Below are 17556 nucleotides of genomic sequence, written 5' to 3'. Positions count from 1 at the left end.
TGACAAAAAAATTGGAAAGTATACGAAACAACGCGGAGAGGCTTTACGGGAAAGTTGATAGTTCAAAAAAGACAGTAAATTCGGTATTTTGAGAGATTTGCCAATATATTTTTTTAATAACTAACTCTCTTTACTTTATTCTATAATTTGAGTTCGTTAGATTGAGCTCGGATACAAAAATGTGTTTTTGATTCGTAATGTACTTTAACCAATTGAAGCCAACCAAATGAACTTGGTAACCAATGCTTTTGTAACGAATCAACAATCAAACTCAAACAACTGCCATAGAAACGATTGAATTTGTTTGCTAACAAAAATAAATAAATCAGTTTGTTAGTAAAATATTTTCGATATACTGCGAAAAAAGTATTTTTATTGTATATACTATATATTTGCTAAGAGTTGTACAAGACACCCACCATCATGGCTTTGGAACCTACAGGATCGATTACCTCTTTGGATGCTATGTCGGGCAAATCCTCTGCTCACGCTTCTATCGTCGACATTGGATCGCGCTCCTCAAATGCTAGTAATTGGCAAATGGAGAGAATGAAAATGTTGATAAACTCCGCAGATCCAATGAATTCATCGAAAGCATTGGATGAAAGACGAAAACTTGTACGAGAAGAGTACAAAATGCGAATGAAGGCCGCACCGAAGACTTTGGTACAAAAGACCGAAGAGAAAAAAGATCCAGTTGAGCGCCAACTAGAAGATAGCGATCATAAATTAAAGGATTTGATAGAGTTTGGACAGGAGTTGGTGACGAATGTGAAGGTGGCAAATGAGAGGCGAGAACTTATGCGTCGCGAATATGAGAGTGAGCGTAGTGGTATACTAAATCAGGATCTCGAAAAGGAATCCATTGAGTCAATGGCACGTTTCAATGAAATCGCATCGAAATGGTCGGAGCTGGAGGAATTCAAAGAGCCGATGGCATTATTCGAACACTTGGAGGAGCAAAAAGAAAAAGTAGCTGCTTTAATGGCGAGCAAAGATAGTCTCATTGAACAGTGTCAGAAAGAGATAGATCGCATAAACGCCAAGTACTATGCCGATCAAATGGCACAAGCAAACGATGTGCGCTGCTTAGTTGAACGCATTGACCGTCAAATTGAGGTTATTAAGATGGCTTACACGAGTCATTTAAACATTTTGGAGAGTACGATAAGTGAAGAGCGTGAAACGATCGCTCTATCTGAGGCCAACAAGTGGAATAAATTCTACGATGATATGGCGGAGAGTGAAAAGACGAAATTCGATTTGGCCAAGCAGAAGGAGGAATTCTATGCGGCTGAGGTGGCGCGCATTGCAGCGGTACAAGAGGAGCTAACATGCAGCACTCGTATACGGCTGGAGAAGGAGGCCGAAATGTTGGAGTGGGAACTGCGTAATGTCCGTAATACAGTGTTGATAAATTCAGAAAAGCTGGACTATAATTATCAGGTGCTACAAAAGCGTAATGAAGAGAATATAGTGATTAGTAATCAACAAAAGCGTCGTCTGGCGAAGCTTAGTGAGAACATAGCCTCGTTGAAAGTGAGAATCAGCGTGGTCAATAAACAACACGAAACTAAATTGCAGCGGTTTTTGACTGAAATACAAAAATTGCATGAGAGCATAAGCGATCTCGAGCTAAAAGCGCAACAGTTTCGTTCCAATAACAAACGGAAGTTCGATCTCGTGTGGGAAATCAATTTCAAAGAATTGAAAGATCTTTTAACGAAGATCTTCGAAATTGATCGCATATTACACGAACAGCAATTGGCAGCACCATGGTCTATGCCTGATATCGATTGGACCGACATTAATGAGGCTGCCAAAGCATCCAATAGCAGCACACTGAAGGCCGCTAAGAAGAAAAAAACGACTACTGATTTTCCAACACGCACGTGCGAAGAGTTGCTGGAGAAGGGTTTAGTGCGTAATATTTTGAGGAAAATTGCTGATCGCGCCGGTTTTCTCATTGAAGAAAAACTTCTAAAGATTCTAGAACCCTATTCGGAGAATGAGAAATGCATTGTACGTCTGGATAATATATTCATAGCTTTGCGTGTCGGTAATGTAAAGATGATCTCAAGGTTGACGGAATGTTTTCTGCCATACGCCTATTGCCCGAACTGTCCAGGGGGACTACCGAAGCAGGCCATGCACGAATTCTATCGCATAGGACGCGAGTTCGAAGATATGGTTGCTCCAGATGAAGACTTCGATGAGTACGCTGAAGAAGAAAACCCAACGGAGAATATTAGAATACAACAACAGTCGGAGGAATGCCGCAGCAAGCTCAAAGCAGCGCATCCAAATTGCAAAAACCACTATTTGGTTGTCGAACCAGTATTTGTACTAATGGCACTGAACGAATTCACTAAAAAGCAAATGCAACAACAAATGCACTACAAGAAATTCCTGGAAGCAAATGTATTGCTTAGCAATACGATTCCATTTGATGACGAGACGATCAAAACATTTTGGAGCAAGTTCAAGAGCTTTTTCCCCAAGGAGAAGCGTAAGCTGTGGGTGACTCTGGAACATGGTCTGAATCACTATGTGGAGGTTCTTAAGCAACGAACCAAACTTGATCAGGAATGTGCCTTCTTGCGCCGCCAAAATATGGAGCTGAAACATCTGCTGCAAAAGTTTAAAGTATAAGCGATGTAATCGATACAGATATATATTTAAATTCTACACTGATTTTTATTACTGTATTTTTAGGTCCTTTTAGTATATTTATGTACCCACACACTTTTAAATTTAACACGTTCTAGTATTTTTTCCAATAGTGTCTTTGAGAAATAATAGTTACGTATATATTGATTTTGCATACTGTCAAAATTATGATTGTAATGAAACTTGATACATAATAAATACAAAATCGATGCTATTAATTTAGACTCATGTCGCTGCACTCCATGCAGATTGTTACCTTTAAATTTTTGTAATGACTTCTTAAAATAACGGTCCGATAATTATTTAACATGACTGCCTCAATCGCAAGAGAATTTCACTCTCGTGAGCATATTTTCGTAAACGGATACTGCGGCGGGTGATTCTTATTTTTGAAGAACCGAACAAGTGAAAACAAAGGCTTACACGGTGACACTTTTTCTTCGATGGAAACCGTCAAATATTGGTATTATTGCTAGTAATGCAAGATTAAGCGAACAATTAATTTTAAACGATTATTTCTTCTCAACTACCGGTTTAATCGTATCGAAAATTACCACTCGATTAGTTGCAATATTAACCGATTATTTCACAAGTGCCTAACTATTTGCATATATAGAATTTTTAAGCAGCTACAATTAAAGAACTAAAGCGAACATGCTTCCAATACGTAGTACAGTGTGGAAATTCTTTTTCAAAGAAAATTCATCCATAAGACCCTGGCTCATAAAAGAAAAAGAAGCGACCACGGTTCAACGCTAAGTTTTGTTTTTTAAGCCAGAGACATTATATATTATTATTTTCTCGAGTTGGTGTGAGAAGGTTTTATAAGAATCGGTGCCAAAATGGGACGATGTGCGTGATACCGCCCACTTTTGGGTAAAATGACAAATCTCAGAGCCCGCTCTTTTAACCCGATTCGGTATGTAACAACCTTCTCACATTCTTATGTTACAGTGCGAAAATGGACGAAATCGGACAACAACCAGGCGTATTTTTCACGAGACTACTTGTAAGTCAAGAAGTTGGAACATCATTGGATAGTATTTTCAATAGTGGCTGTTTCAAGCTAAAAAGATACCGAAACGATTTTGAGACTAATAAAGAATTTTTCTTCATTAGGCTAAAAAGTTACGGATTGACCGACATCGTTTTGCACTTAAATGGAGTTGGTTAGGAAACAAGAGGTTAAGTTTTGTAATACCTCTGTATAAAGATTGAAAAACCTTTTGATCAATATTTAAACAATTTTTTATTTCATTGTTGTTTTAAACCAATATCCAACAAATAGTTTTCCTCATGTACTTTATTCGATGTCACCTTTGTTAAAGGAATGGAGACAAGCCAGTAAAGTTGTTAGATATGCAAATGGTAGATCAAGACTAGAGAGGTGGCTACTCACACTACACTCAGGCATTTTCTGATACACGTATGTAAATACACATATATGTTTGTATGTGGTATCCAAGTGTGTACTTGCAATAAAACGCTGCGTGTGATTCGCCGTCGAGTGCCATGCCGCCGCTGTCGTCAATGTAGCGCACTATGGTAAACACTAATTTATGTCACTCACAATTCATTAAATCACAAACGCAATTTGGCAGATAAACTAATTAAATTGAAATATTTGCGATTCTCAGTCAACATGAATTTCGGACACAGGAGCGAGAAACGACTCTATTGCCTTGGCCGCCGCTGGCTGATACATATGAACGCATAAATGCGCACAAGTACGTGAATTTCATACGCTTTCTGCTAATTGCACGCGGGCGCATTGCTTGTCTGGAAAAACGCTTCTTGGTGGCCGAAGAGCTCCTTGGGAGAATAAGAACAAGCTCTCATAGCTTTATGTACGTTAACCCACTTGTCGAATTTTTTTGCGCTGATAGCACCAGCGGCTGGTTGCAATGGCGGTGTGTAGTTTACGCGACCAAGTGACAGTTAGCAAATGCCAAATGAACTGAGTGTGGTTCTATTGGCTTTGAATGGTACAAATGCAGACAAAAAGGTTTCCGATCTGATTAAATGGCCGCTAGTGAACAAGTCATTATGGCTTACTATTCTAATAATGACTTGCATGAGAATTTAAGAAATCACGACAGCATTTTAAAGTTTTCTCGTATTTTATCGGAATATATTAGCTTTTAACGATTTTTATAATTATCTTTGGTCTTCTTAATTTATGCGGTTGACGGATCTGTATCATGTTTCGCGAATATTAGATCAGATTTTAGTCGTCTTATAATCTTAATATCTTTGTTCGTTCAAATCTTTCAGTATGCACCGAAGCGAATAAACCTACAAATACTTATTACGATATTTTCTTCTTATCGAAAGACGATTTTCATCTGTTAAATTCGTGGACTGTAACATATTTATAACCTGAAACCATGAAATTATCTGTGTCATTGAATACTTTAGTTTTCCCACAAAAAAAGAATAGTATTTAACTCATTTACAATGTATAGTTTTAGACATTTGTCGAGAGAAAACAAATACGAAACGAAGGTCAGTTTTCGATTTACACCATATTTCGCATTATGGTTTCATGGCAGTTTACGAGGGAATAATATTCTCTTTTACAGGTGGTTTGAAAGTTGTAGAATCGTCCATCTGTCGTATGATATCAAAGGAAACATTCCAAGAATGGTAGAAGCTCGCCAAAATAACTGGCACAAGCGTGAGTGCCGTATTGTCTAACAATTGAGGCTGAACCGTTACAGTTCAAAGCTCAGATTTAGCGTCATCCAAGGGTAAGTTTTTCTTATATGAAGACATTAAAAAATTTAAGTATGATATTTTTGGGGTGTCCGACTTTTAAAGCCGAGATCTGATTGCCGTAGTAGAAACTGACAAACCAGACATTTCGAAATAATATCATTGTGGAATATGTAGTACTTAGGTTAGGTGAAAATTCACGTCGTCTGTCTATCCACCATTGGTCAAGTTTCAGTCAGTTCCTCTTCTCTGTCTCTTTCGATACTGTTTTAAACTGATTCATCCATCATTCTTGATAAGGCCTTATATATTTTATTGACTATTTCTGACATGTACGCCAGGCGCTTCTTGAATTTAAGTCTTGAATCTAATTTATGTCTGGATACTTCAGTTGTGACTGTAGAGTCACCTTAAGTCCTTATGAGCACTATTCATTCTTCTACCTTCGGGGTGCTAAGGAGCAAAACTTCCGTCCTGTGTTCAGCCAGTTCCAGACACACATAAGATAACCATTAGCGTTGTCAGAGCTTGTATTTTAGTATTTATTTATTTTAATGTATGGTGTTTTTTGATAAATTCATCTGAGATTTATGGCTATGAAAGATAACTCAAGATAAAAAAGGTAAGGAATTGTAATAAGCAACTTCCAAACGACTACGATATTTTTTTTTTTGGTGTAAGAAGTTGGTTTAATACATTTAGTGTTTTGATTACTATTTTGTTAAGGTTCCGCAGATCTGACAGTTCTTTATTATCATGATACCTTCAATATGTAAGATTCGTTGGTTGATAATAGAATAAGAAGAGAAACATCCTAGCACAATTCTTGAAATATTTTTCGATTGAAAAATCATAGAATAGGGACATGCTGATGGGAATGTATACGTGGTAATATAAATCTCTACGGATTAGGGTAAAAGAGCTGTTTTCCTCATTAGTTTGTTTCCGTATTAGTCTTTCGTATGCTACTTTTTGTTGGCGTTGGAAGTATTTATTATTAGTTAAGTTACAATAACATGCCACAGACAGTGGCGGCGCGCTACAGCGAAAGCGACGGTAGCAATGTCAAGCTGTAAATTCCTTTGGAAAAATACCCTTAAGCGGTATCCAGCCTTCAAGCACGCTGTGCAGAATCTACCGCTGGCCCATGTTCCGTTTATACATTCAAATGCATGAATTGTAACCCTTCTTCCTTGTTATGTCGGCTGCGGTTGTCATGGACATTGCTGTTTGTAGCCTAGTTGTCGATGCTGCAGCGGCAGCTAAAATCAATAGCTTCTGCCGCATGGCTGGAGCAGCTTGTTTAGTGTTGTTGTATTTGTTTTTGGTTACATTGACAATTTTCGCTGTTTTGCCTGTTCAACTGTCAGTTATCATTCACTCGGCGCAAAACAACTGACAAAATTCCACCGCAACCGGGAGGGACGCAGCGAAATCCGCAGCATAGAATATACGAGTATGCGTCGGATCGACTGTTAGCCAGGTTGTTGCTGCTGCGATGGCTGTCACAACACTCCAAGCAGCCCAGTTGCTGTGTTTGCTGTCGTTAAAGCAGTTGCCGCTTCAGATGTTGCCTGTCGTTAGCAAAGTTGCTGCAAACTCATTTTCCCAAACCCCTTCCCTTAGTGGTGTTGTAGAAAAGTTATCCATTTTGAAAAGGGAGTGTGGTAGATTATCGATTGGCTGAACAAAAATGCAAAAGATGCACGAAAAGTAACAAAGCGCTGTTGCAACAACAACCATTGATTTCGTAGCTAATGCAAATGATGCTGTTGATATATTGCGATTCCGATAGAGCATCTCAAATGACAGCTTTATATCATAAAGATTACTTATATACATATTTTCCTACTCGCACTCGAAAACAAGCTAGAAAATTATTATCTTCCTATTATATAGAAATTATCAAAGTATCGATTTATTCGATGTAAGAAAGATTTTAAATCAATCCGGATGCAGTTGTTTAATTTTTGAATATGAGAGACATAAAGTAAGGTCGCTGACATTCGAGACTTTAGCAACTATTTTAGATAAGCTTAATTGATGGGTTATAAAGCCATAATAATTTTACCTCATTTAGCTGATTTTTCTCTTTGTGCCTTTATTTTGTCCTCGAAGCAATAAATCTTATCCCGGAAGAGTCGAAAATAATTAGTTTAATATTGTAATATTCGAGACTACGTTTTAATTCGTAGGTCGCTTTTTATATTTCCGGATCAGAGAACAAAAACAAATTTTAATTATCGATAATAATTTTTTAGTTTTTCAAAATAGTCTCCATTAAAATCAATCTAATTTTCAAAGGCAGGACCAATTTTCGAAGCACTTTTGCCACTTTGCTTGGGTATGACCAAACCATTATATTTAAAAGTGGATTTGGACTGCAATTTTCTCAAAAGTGAGCTCTCACCACACTGTCAAATACTATAGAAAGTCTAGTTTTTGCCTAACGCTTAAGATGATCGACGAAGACATTGTTTAGTTATTTCAACGAAAGTATTTTGAACTTAAAATCCTGTTCGGCCTTGTAGATATTTTTACTGCTAATGAATCGATGATTAACTTCTTTAGCTATTATACTACAAGTACCGAACTGCTTCCTAACAAACATACTATATCTACTTAGTACATGCGAATACCAAGCATTGTAGGCATTCAACACGACGCTGCGCGCTTGATTGAAAATCCATCGAACGAATTGGAAGAGCGAAACGTCAATTGGCCACCAAATTGAGAAACAGTTGAATTATAGGAATAAATAGAGAGCTTAGGAGGATGTTATTGGATGATTATATGGAGGAGGTGGTACGGTGACGATGCCTGGCTTGGCCTCATTGATAATGATCAGCAATCGCGGCTTGCCACTCGCCGCATCAAACGATGGTAAAAATGGAGAAAGAAAATGAGCGAAAGAAAATGCAGAGGAGGCTAGGCAACACGGTGGTGTAGCTTTGGATGAGCCCCATTAAAAATTTACTTCCATACACATGATGAAACTAAAATTAATATCGATCGCCACTCACTGCGCGTCTTAAACGAACGCAACCACAGTGGACGCCCGGAGGAAAAATAGATGTACTCCTACAGTAACCGTCGGCTGTCTACGCGATCTAACAACCGCTATAGTTGCAGCGTGTACTTGTGCGCAGATCAAAGCCACAGCCAAACTATTTATGCACATATTTGCAATGACCCTGGGGACGTCCGAGTTGGTACAACCACACCACGATCTCGCTGTCTTGTGTGGAAGTGAGTTTGCGATGAGCGAAGTGGCGCAACTAACACCAGCATGCTTCGCGATGAGGCTAAGAAAAGCCGCGTGCCTTGATTCTACTTGTCGCGCCCCATTTTGTGGTGTTCATCACCACTCACACTGTCTGTTTTGCCGTTGTTTGTCGTCTGTATGATGTTGTCCTATGAGAAAATGCGTCATAAATGCGTAATGTTGATGACAATGACTGTGAATATGATGTACGTTCAAGTGGTTTGAGCTGCTGCGGCCGATATTGTTGCTGTTGTTACTTAACGACTGACTAACCGTGATTTCGTAATGAATCACAAGTACAATAAACGCGACGGACGCGCAAAGACAAAAACCGCAACAGTGTATTGTTGTGCTGCCTGGATAGTGATGTGCGTGGAGAGAGATAAGCGGAGAGCCACAACACAAATTTACAGCATTCTGCATTGTGGCATAGTCAGCCATGATTGTGGGCACTTTCATGGCCAAAGATGCTTCATCTTCATCATAATCAAGCGTACTTGACTTTTGTGTGGCAAGTTTGTGGTCGGAGTTTATTCGCGGCTAGTCGAGTTGGGTTAAGTTGAATTTTCGCTGGAATGTTGGTTCGGTGTATGCGGAAAACGCGCCAAGAATGGGGTGTAATGCAATTTAATGAAGTAAAAATCTAGCGTATTGTTGGAGATTAACCGTACATGTGGATGTAATTGTACGTACATACGTTGGCATGTATGTATGGGTAATCCAATAGGTATTTGGTTAGATTAGGAAAATCGAATAACTCGTTAGAAGTTGTAAATGGCTTGTGAGTATTACATTTAAGCTCCGTTCTAAAGAATTTTTGTCTACCGTTTATTTAAAAATTAATGCATGAAAACTTAACTGTTAATTTATTCAATTCGACCAACGAGGGAGGTGCAAGCGCGTGCGCTGTCATGGTAGAAGACTGTAGCAACATTAAAACTAAGAGATAGTTTCCGAAGTACAATACAGTGATTCGTAGTGAAAAGCCTAATTGAACACCTTGTAATCGAAAAACGAAGACTGCGCTGAAAGAATTGAGGAAATCTCTAAAATGTGAAGAACTTTGACGCCGAACTTTTCTCAAAGAAACTCACGATGGAAGGCTGGGAAAACATTTTAGGCCACCAGTAGAAGTTGAGAAACCGCTCAAACAAAAAAAAAAAACGCGCCTGTTCTGAAGAAGAAAAGGCATATATTTTGTAGATCATCTTGGCGAAGTATTTCAACCATATACGGCAATGAATAATTTCTCGATTCAATTACTGCCCACTCTATTTTCCGAAAACATAGAAAGAGCCGTAACCAAACCTGGAAGAGACACAACGGAGATGTTCTTATCATACATTACTAACAGGCGCTTTACAGTTTAAGTAAAGTAATTTATCTCAGTGGAGTAACCAATTGTAGCTTCAGTTCGTCACATTCATTCTAAAGAAAAAAAGAAAACATCCCCAACACTGAAATTAAACAGGATAATGAGCTCTAAAGTAAATACCTTGGCATTCACCTAGATTGGCGTTTGACTTGGAAGATACACATCTCTGCAAAAATACAGCACTTCAAACTTAAAACCGCCATTCTAAATAGGTTATTTGGTAAAAATTCAAAGCTATGCTTGGCCCATCAAATCCCTTAATACAATTCAGTCATAAAGCCAGTATGGATGTACACTGCGCATCATCAGGTTAGCACATACCCTCGTGTAAGTGCTTTAGGTTCGATGTTTCGAACTGTAAGCGCTAATGTTTTTAAAATTAATTAAAATTATTTTTGTTTATTGCCCATTCAATTCCACGTTAAATAAAACAAAAAATACTGGTTTTTTATTTTTGTAATATATTTTTTTGTTATAATAACATAAAAACTAACAATTCAAATTTGGTCATCAGGTTAGCACACATCATTTTTTTTCATTGTTGAAAATTTTTTTAACCATGAAATTTTTTATAAAGTGTTACATATAGTAATTTTGTGTCGATCCTCCCTTGTTGAGAATTACCTCATAGATTCGATTGGGAAGCGATTCATATAATTTTCCAATATAATTAAGTGAAATGGTGGACCAAGCGTCCTTGATGCCTTCAATTAGCTCCTCTTTGTTGGAATATTGTTTTCCCAGACTCCTAAACTTTACGAGCCAGCCATCCCCATACGTTTTCTATTATATTGATGTCGGGTGAATAAGGCGGCCACTGCATTAGACGGACATTTTGGTCCTCAATCCATGACTTAACCACCCGGGCAGTGTGGAGCTGGGCATTGTCGTGTTGGAAAGTCCACGGCAGATCTCCGAACACGTTTTGGAAATGGGGAAAAGCTATTTCAAGTACGTTGTTGTAAGTGTTCGCATTCATATTTGTAGTTAAAAACTGTAACTCGCACGTACCGTAATAGGAGATGGCGCCCCACACCATCACACCCCCCACCCTACTATGAAGGCGATCCAACTGGTGTTCCTCTTTGCGAAGATTATGGAAGTAGTAGTTGTATCCGTCGGGACCTTCCAAATTAAATTTTTTTTCATCCGAGAAGACAACGTAGCGCCAATCAGAATTCCATGTCATGTGCTTCCTCGCAAAATTCAAGCGCACTTCCTTTCTAGCAACGTTTAGTGGGGGTTTTTTTCTTTAATTTCAGTTTTTTAAATGTGGAGCACTACGTATCACTCTTTGAATTGTAGATAAGCTCGCTTTAACATTAACATTTGCCCTAATCTTTGCGGTCGAGGCGTGAGAATTTGAGGATTCTCTCAAAATTGCTTTCTTGTCAGCAGCGGAAATCACTCTATTATTCCCTTCTTTTTTATTTTTGCCATAATTCAACTTATTGCTAAGGAATGCTGAAATAACTTTACGACTTCTGCCCATTTTTTGGATATTGAACTTATTGACATCCCTGCTTCATTCATGGCTTCAATTTTGGATCTCTCCTCAACAGATAGCGATTTTCCTTTACCCATATTAAAGCGAATAGTTTACTTTAGCAGTACAAAAAAATTGGTTGCAATACGCATTCAACTGTTGAAGATAAACTGAAAAGAATTTGCATGTGCTAACCTGATGACGCAAAAATACAACACACTTCTCCATCAAAAATAATAGAAAATAGCAAAAACCAAATAATGGAATCTTTCTTTCACATGTTCTCTTTGCCAGTGATGGTGTATACGAAGATCAGAAAAATAGAGTAAAATAATTTTGCTGCATCTTAACAAAAACAACTACAATAGCAATTATATAAAGCTGATAGGGGGTGTGCTAACTTGATGATGCGCAGTGGAAGTACAAGGTCTGTCGCAAAAGAAACAGAACTTTTTAAATATAACTGTTTCTGGTGGCGCCACCTATTGGTGGGTATATGAAATTAAAAGTTTGATCTCTTGTTGATATTTCGTAAACATTTTAAGACAATTGGATAAATACAATCGATGTTGTCGATCAAAAAGTGACAGCAGCTTTTGGTCATCGGTCGTAAAATGCATTTTGAACAAAGAGCAAATATTAAATTTTGTTTTCAACTTTTGAAAACGTTTACTGAAACATTTCAAATGATAAAAAAAGTTTATGGTGATCAGTGCCTATCCCGTAGTAATGTGCATGAGTAGTTTAAGCGATTCCAAGAAGGTCGTGACGACCTCTGTGACGATCAGAAGTCGGGCCGGCCAAAATCAGTGATTACCCAAAACAATATTGAAAAAGTGCAGGAATTTATTAAGAATGAGCCGAAATCTTCTTTGAGTTACATGGAAATGGAGTTAAATATCAGCAAAGACTCCATTCATCGCATTTTGATAGATAAATTGGGACTACGGAAGGTGTGCTCCAAGTTTGTTCCGCACAAATTGACTGAAGAGCAAAAATTGCTACGAATCAAACATTGTAAGGATTTGATTAAGGAGTCGAGAAAGGACATAAACTACAAATATTTGATTGTGACTGGTGGTGAAACGTGGTGCTTTCAATACGATCCCGAAACCAAACGTCAAAGTGCCGAATGGAAGCATCCAGACGAGCCATCACCGAAAAAAAGTCGTCTTTAGAAGTCAAAAATAAAGACAATGCTGATTTGTTTTTACGATTCCGAGGGTATTGTACACCGAGAGTTCGTCCCACCTGACCAAACGATTAATGCTGCGTTTTACCTTGGTGTTATGAAGCGTCTTTTGTCACGCATTCGTCGTGCTCGACCACAATACCGTGAGGCAGGGTCCTGGCGCCTGTTGCACGATAATGTGCCGTGTCATCGGTCGACGCTTGTCACTGATTTTTAGACAAAACCATATTAACCATTAATCACTCACTCTACTCACCTGATCTGGCACCCTGTGATTTTTACCTATTTGGAAAACTTCATTTGCCCATGAAAGGACACTGGTTTCAGGACATTTCAGCTATTCAAAAGGCGACAACCGATATTCTCAAGAGCATTCCGAAAAATGACCTTAAACACTCATTTGAAATGCTAATTGACCGGGCTAAACGCTGTATCGAAGCACAAGGAAACTACTTTGAATAAAAAAATATAACTTTTGAAAAATATTAATTTTTTGTTGTTTTTTTAACAGTCCTGTTTCTTTTGCGACAGACCTTGTGTGAAATACAATTATGGGGCTCCGCCTGCGTAGCTAGTATTCATACAACGACCAGATCTCGAAATATCAATGGTAAACACAGAATTGGCAAGTACTTACTTGGCAAAAATACCTGTCGAAACTGCAAAATCACCCTAATCCTCTAGCGAAAGCCCAGCCAATTTTTTGTTGAGTAATGTTCTATCTAAAGTCCATTACTATTAATAGACTAAAGCAGCAATGAATTGCTGTTTAGATTCCAAAACTTATCGTTAGGCTTAAATTATGTAAGCAAATTTTTTTTCAATATTTCAATATTTATTGGATCTGCTTGGTAAAGCCTAGCAATAAGTATTCAAATCTTAATTATATTTAAAACTAAAGAACTCAAGATTGTGGTTGAGCTTTTTTGGTAGAACGTTGCTCTCTAGTAGGCTGGTAGATCATTTCTTTTTAATCGAAGCCCATATCGTCGTCTTCTGTAGATTCAAATTTCAGGTAACTGTAGTTTAACAAAAGAACGGAACAACCATCTAGCCGAAGTTATCGGAAACTGAAAAATAAAAATAAAATATAATTTAAGTGGTATAACAATTAAAACAGCAATGTCATGTTTGGAATCTCAAATTTGATCAAGATATTTTCACCAAAATTGAAACTTAGAAAAAGTTCTATTCCGTATATTCCCGACAACCAAAATAATTGTTTCAGAAATACATATATCAGTTAAAACAAAAACCAAAAGAATTAGGACAATTAAAAGTTGAAAATCATAGTCTTGTGATTAATAATGGTCAACCGCATTACGAAATTGATAAAGATGACTGGTCTCTGGAAGCAGAGTGAATTTAAAAGAAAACAAGAAAAAACGTTAACTTCGGTTGGACCGAAGCTAAATACCCTTCACATGTGCATTTCTGTTAGTAACTATGTGTTCAGTTTGTATGGAAGCTATATGCTATAGTTAACCGATCTGATCAATTTCTTCGGAGATTACATTGTTGCTTTAGGAAGTAATATATACCAAATTTCGTGAATATATGTTGTCAAATGTGAAAGTTGTCCATTAGGGTGGCTCTTATTTTTCAAGTACAATTTTTTTCTTGTGCTACCCATCAATTTAGTTCCTTTTTATAAAAAAATCAGATGAGCGAAATTTGAAGTTAATCCGATAAGTTTAAAGTGTGCCCCTGGGCCCTCAAAAATGTTTTTCGTCATGTGCTAACTGCCAAATGCATAGCGTATTTTCAGGATGTTTTCACCAAAATCAGAACGAAAACGCAGTTTATTGTGAATTACTAAGGAGTATTGTGAATTGAGTGGATGAAAATAACTATTTACAGTAAATATTGACGGTTATTGTGCTTTTTTTAATTTTTGGTGTGCTTCGTGTATTGTGAATTGAGTGGATGAAAATATCAGTCTCCTATAACATTCGAAGTGAACACATACGGTAGCACAATGTCAACTCCTAGATTACGAGAGAAAATTTATTTTCTTGGGCATTACTCGAATGAAATTGTTGGAAGTAAACTGCCATCGGTGAAACAAGTGTTAAACGTTTTCTTTTTCAATTTGCGAGTGTGTAAGTTAACCGTACGGGGAAGTGCCTCACTAGCTGTGCGGGAAGCGATGATATATTGGGAAGAAGCACGAATTCCGACGCAAGAGTTAAGGAATTGTATACCAAAGTTGGAAGGTCTGTATCAACAATGGAGGCAACTTCAAAAACATGCTGGAAGATTGTCAGAGGTTCATAAGATAAAAGAAACAGATTTCCTTGAAAAACTTGAGGACCTTTTTGATATAGCACACTCCAATGCTTTGAGTAACTCTTGCGGAATGGGGCCTTCAGGATTACGTAAAAGCATTAGTTATTGACACAATAGCATCAAATACAGGCGCTTTTAAAGGTGCATGTGTTTTGATTGAAAACTTTCTGGAAAAAGATCTCTTGTATTTACCCTGTCGGCATCACATGTACGAGATAATTTTAAAAGCAATTTATGAGGAAAAGATGGGGAAAACTACAGGCCCAACTGTACCAATATTAAAAAAGTTCCAAACTGCTTGGTCTGGAATTAACGTTAATAATTTTAAAACCGGAATCGAGCATGAAAAGGTCAAGGAAAATTTGGATCCGGTCGATGTATCTCGAATTCTTGATTTTGTACAAGACGCTTTGCAAGAACAACATCCCAGAGAGGATTATAGAAAATTTTTAAAATTGACTGCTATTTTTCTTGGCACAACACCGCCTCGTGGAGTGATCTTCCGAGTACCAGGGGCTATCCATCATGCAAGGTGGATGGCAAAGGCTATTTATTGCTTGAAAATATTCATGTTTCGCGATGAATTTAAGTTATCACCGCATGAAGAAAATGCTATTTGTGATATTTGCATTTTCCTAATCCGTGTACATATATGTCGAAGCGTGGTTTTGTGCTCCTTCTGCAGCCAAAGCCCCATATTTAGATTTCAGTGTTCTTTCAACACTTTATAAATATCAGAATATTGATAGTGACATCTCCCGTGTGGCTTTACAAAAAATTAAAAATCATTTGTGGTATCTATCTCCTGAACCCATCGCCTTCGCGTTCTTTGACTCTCATTTGTCTTCTGAATCAAAAAGAAAAATGGTCAGTGCACTATATCGTGAAGCAGATATATCAGAAGAAAATACCAAAAAGATTAATGTGCAAATAAATCAAATCCCAGAAATAATGAACAATGGAATCGAACAAAAAATATTTACCAAAAACGAGGAACAGAAGCAGTATGCGCTTCAGGTTGTAAATGAGTACCGTCAAAAGTTTCCAGATAGCAGAAAACAAACTTTATCGATGAATAAGGATTTTTAATTCATCATGACATTTTCTTTTGTAAATTATTAACCTTTCTTTATTTCAAATTTGTATGTTATTATTTTGTAAATATTTTCTTACCATTATTTTTTCTAATAAACTGAAATGAATTGAAGAAAAAGTTTTATAGAATTATATGTATAAGCTAAATATGATATGGATAATAATTAATAAATTATAAAAAATAATAAATTATTTAATACTTATTACTTAATAATCTTTATGAATACAAATTATATATGATTTAATATAATTTAACAGTAAGAATTCTTGCTAGTTACTTACTCAATAAACATTTTTTTGGAACAAAAAAACAAATAATTTGATTTTCATGTGATTTTCGGTTCATTTTGGATTTTTAAGGGCCTAGGGGCACACCTTACCCTTATCCGATTGACACCAAATTCCATAGAGCTCTTTTTTTCATAGAATGGAACCAAACTGAAGGGTAGTCCACGAAAAATTATTAAAAATTGTAAAAAGTGCTATATAAGAGCCACCCTATTGTCCATACAAGAACTTGATTCCGATCGTTCAGTTTGTATGGCAGCTATATGCTATGCTTCACATTTGACAATGTATCTTCACCAAATTTGGTATAGATTATTTTCTAAGGCAACAATGTAATCTCCGAAAAAATTTTTCAGATCGGATTACTATAGCATATAGCTTCAATACAAACTAAAGGCATAGTTACTAAAAGAAATGCACCTGTGAAGGGTATATTAGCTTCGGTGCAGCCGAAGTTAACGTTTTTTCTTGTTGTTATTGCTATCACGTTTCACCTTCTCTTTCAAAAATTTTGTTGTTTCGATGAAGCTATTAATGTCCGATATGATTTTTGTAGACATCCATTCAAGGTTTGGTGCTTGATGGATTCCAAGTGTTCTGTGTCGGATCTGGGATAGGGCTGGGCATTCTCAGAGAAAGTGGAAAATTGTTTCGTTATTCCCTACTAGTTTGCAGCCTGTTGTTGTAGGGCATACCTATTTTGGACGCATGTTCTCCAAATGGTCAATGCTCTGTGATAGTAGCAGTTAGTCTGTAGATACTGTTCCTGAATTTAGTTAATAAGTCGTTAGTTCTTTTCTTGTCATATGTTGGCCATATCTGTTTAGTTAATTGCATTTTATTATATTTTTTCATTTATTATTTGCTAATTGTTGATTCTAGTGGGCTTGGTATCCACTCTGCCTCGGATTAGTTTGGGAAAGCTCCAGCCTTTGTCAACTTGTCTGCTTTTTCGTTGCCGAAAATGTTCCTGTAGCCGGGAACCAGATCAAGTCTAGGTGGAGCTTGTCTTCTAGTGAGCTCAGTGCCTGGCTATCTGTGTATATTGCTGCTTTATGTATCCTCTCGTAATTATCAAATAGAGCTTCGCAGGCCTTCTCTATGCCCAGTACTTCCACTTGGAAGATGCTAGTCGAGTTTGGTAGACGGATAGAGAGAGAAATGTCCATTTTGGATCCGCC

The 17556-nt window shown here is 37.3% G+C and overlaps 1 protein-coding gene across 1 annotated transcript; it reads left to right on the top strand.

Moving 5' to 3' along the window:
- The first annotated feature begins 297 nt into the window (after window positions 1–297).
- Window positions 298–2872, top strand: LOC126753437 (dynein regulatory complex protein 1 homolog). The gene has a single exon (XM_050464904.1). It carries the CDS (start codon window positions 424–426, stop codon window positions 2650–2652), a length of 2229 nt encoding a protein of 742 aa, XP_050320861.1. The 5' UTR covers window positions 298–423; the 3' UTR covers window positions 2653–2872.
- The last annotated feature ends 14684 nt before the right edge of the window (window positions 2873–17556 follow it).

Source organism: Bactrocera neohumeralis, chromosome 3 (genome assembly GCF_024586455.1).
Source record: "Bactrocera neohumeralis isolate Rockhampton chromosome 3, APGP_CSIRO_Bneo_wtdbg2-racon-allhic-juicebox.fasta_v2, whole genome shotgun sequence".
In the NCBI taxonomy this organism is placed as follows: domain Eukaryota; kingdom Metazoa; phylum Arthropoda; class Insecta; order Diptera; family Tephritidae; genus Bactrocera; species Bactrocera neohumeralis.
The sequence above is the reverse complement of the archived record's forward strand: the minus strand, read 5'-3'. Positions and strand labels throughout refer to the sequence as shown.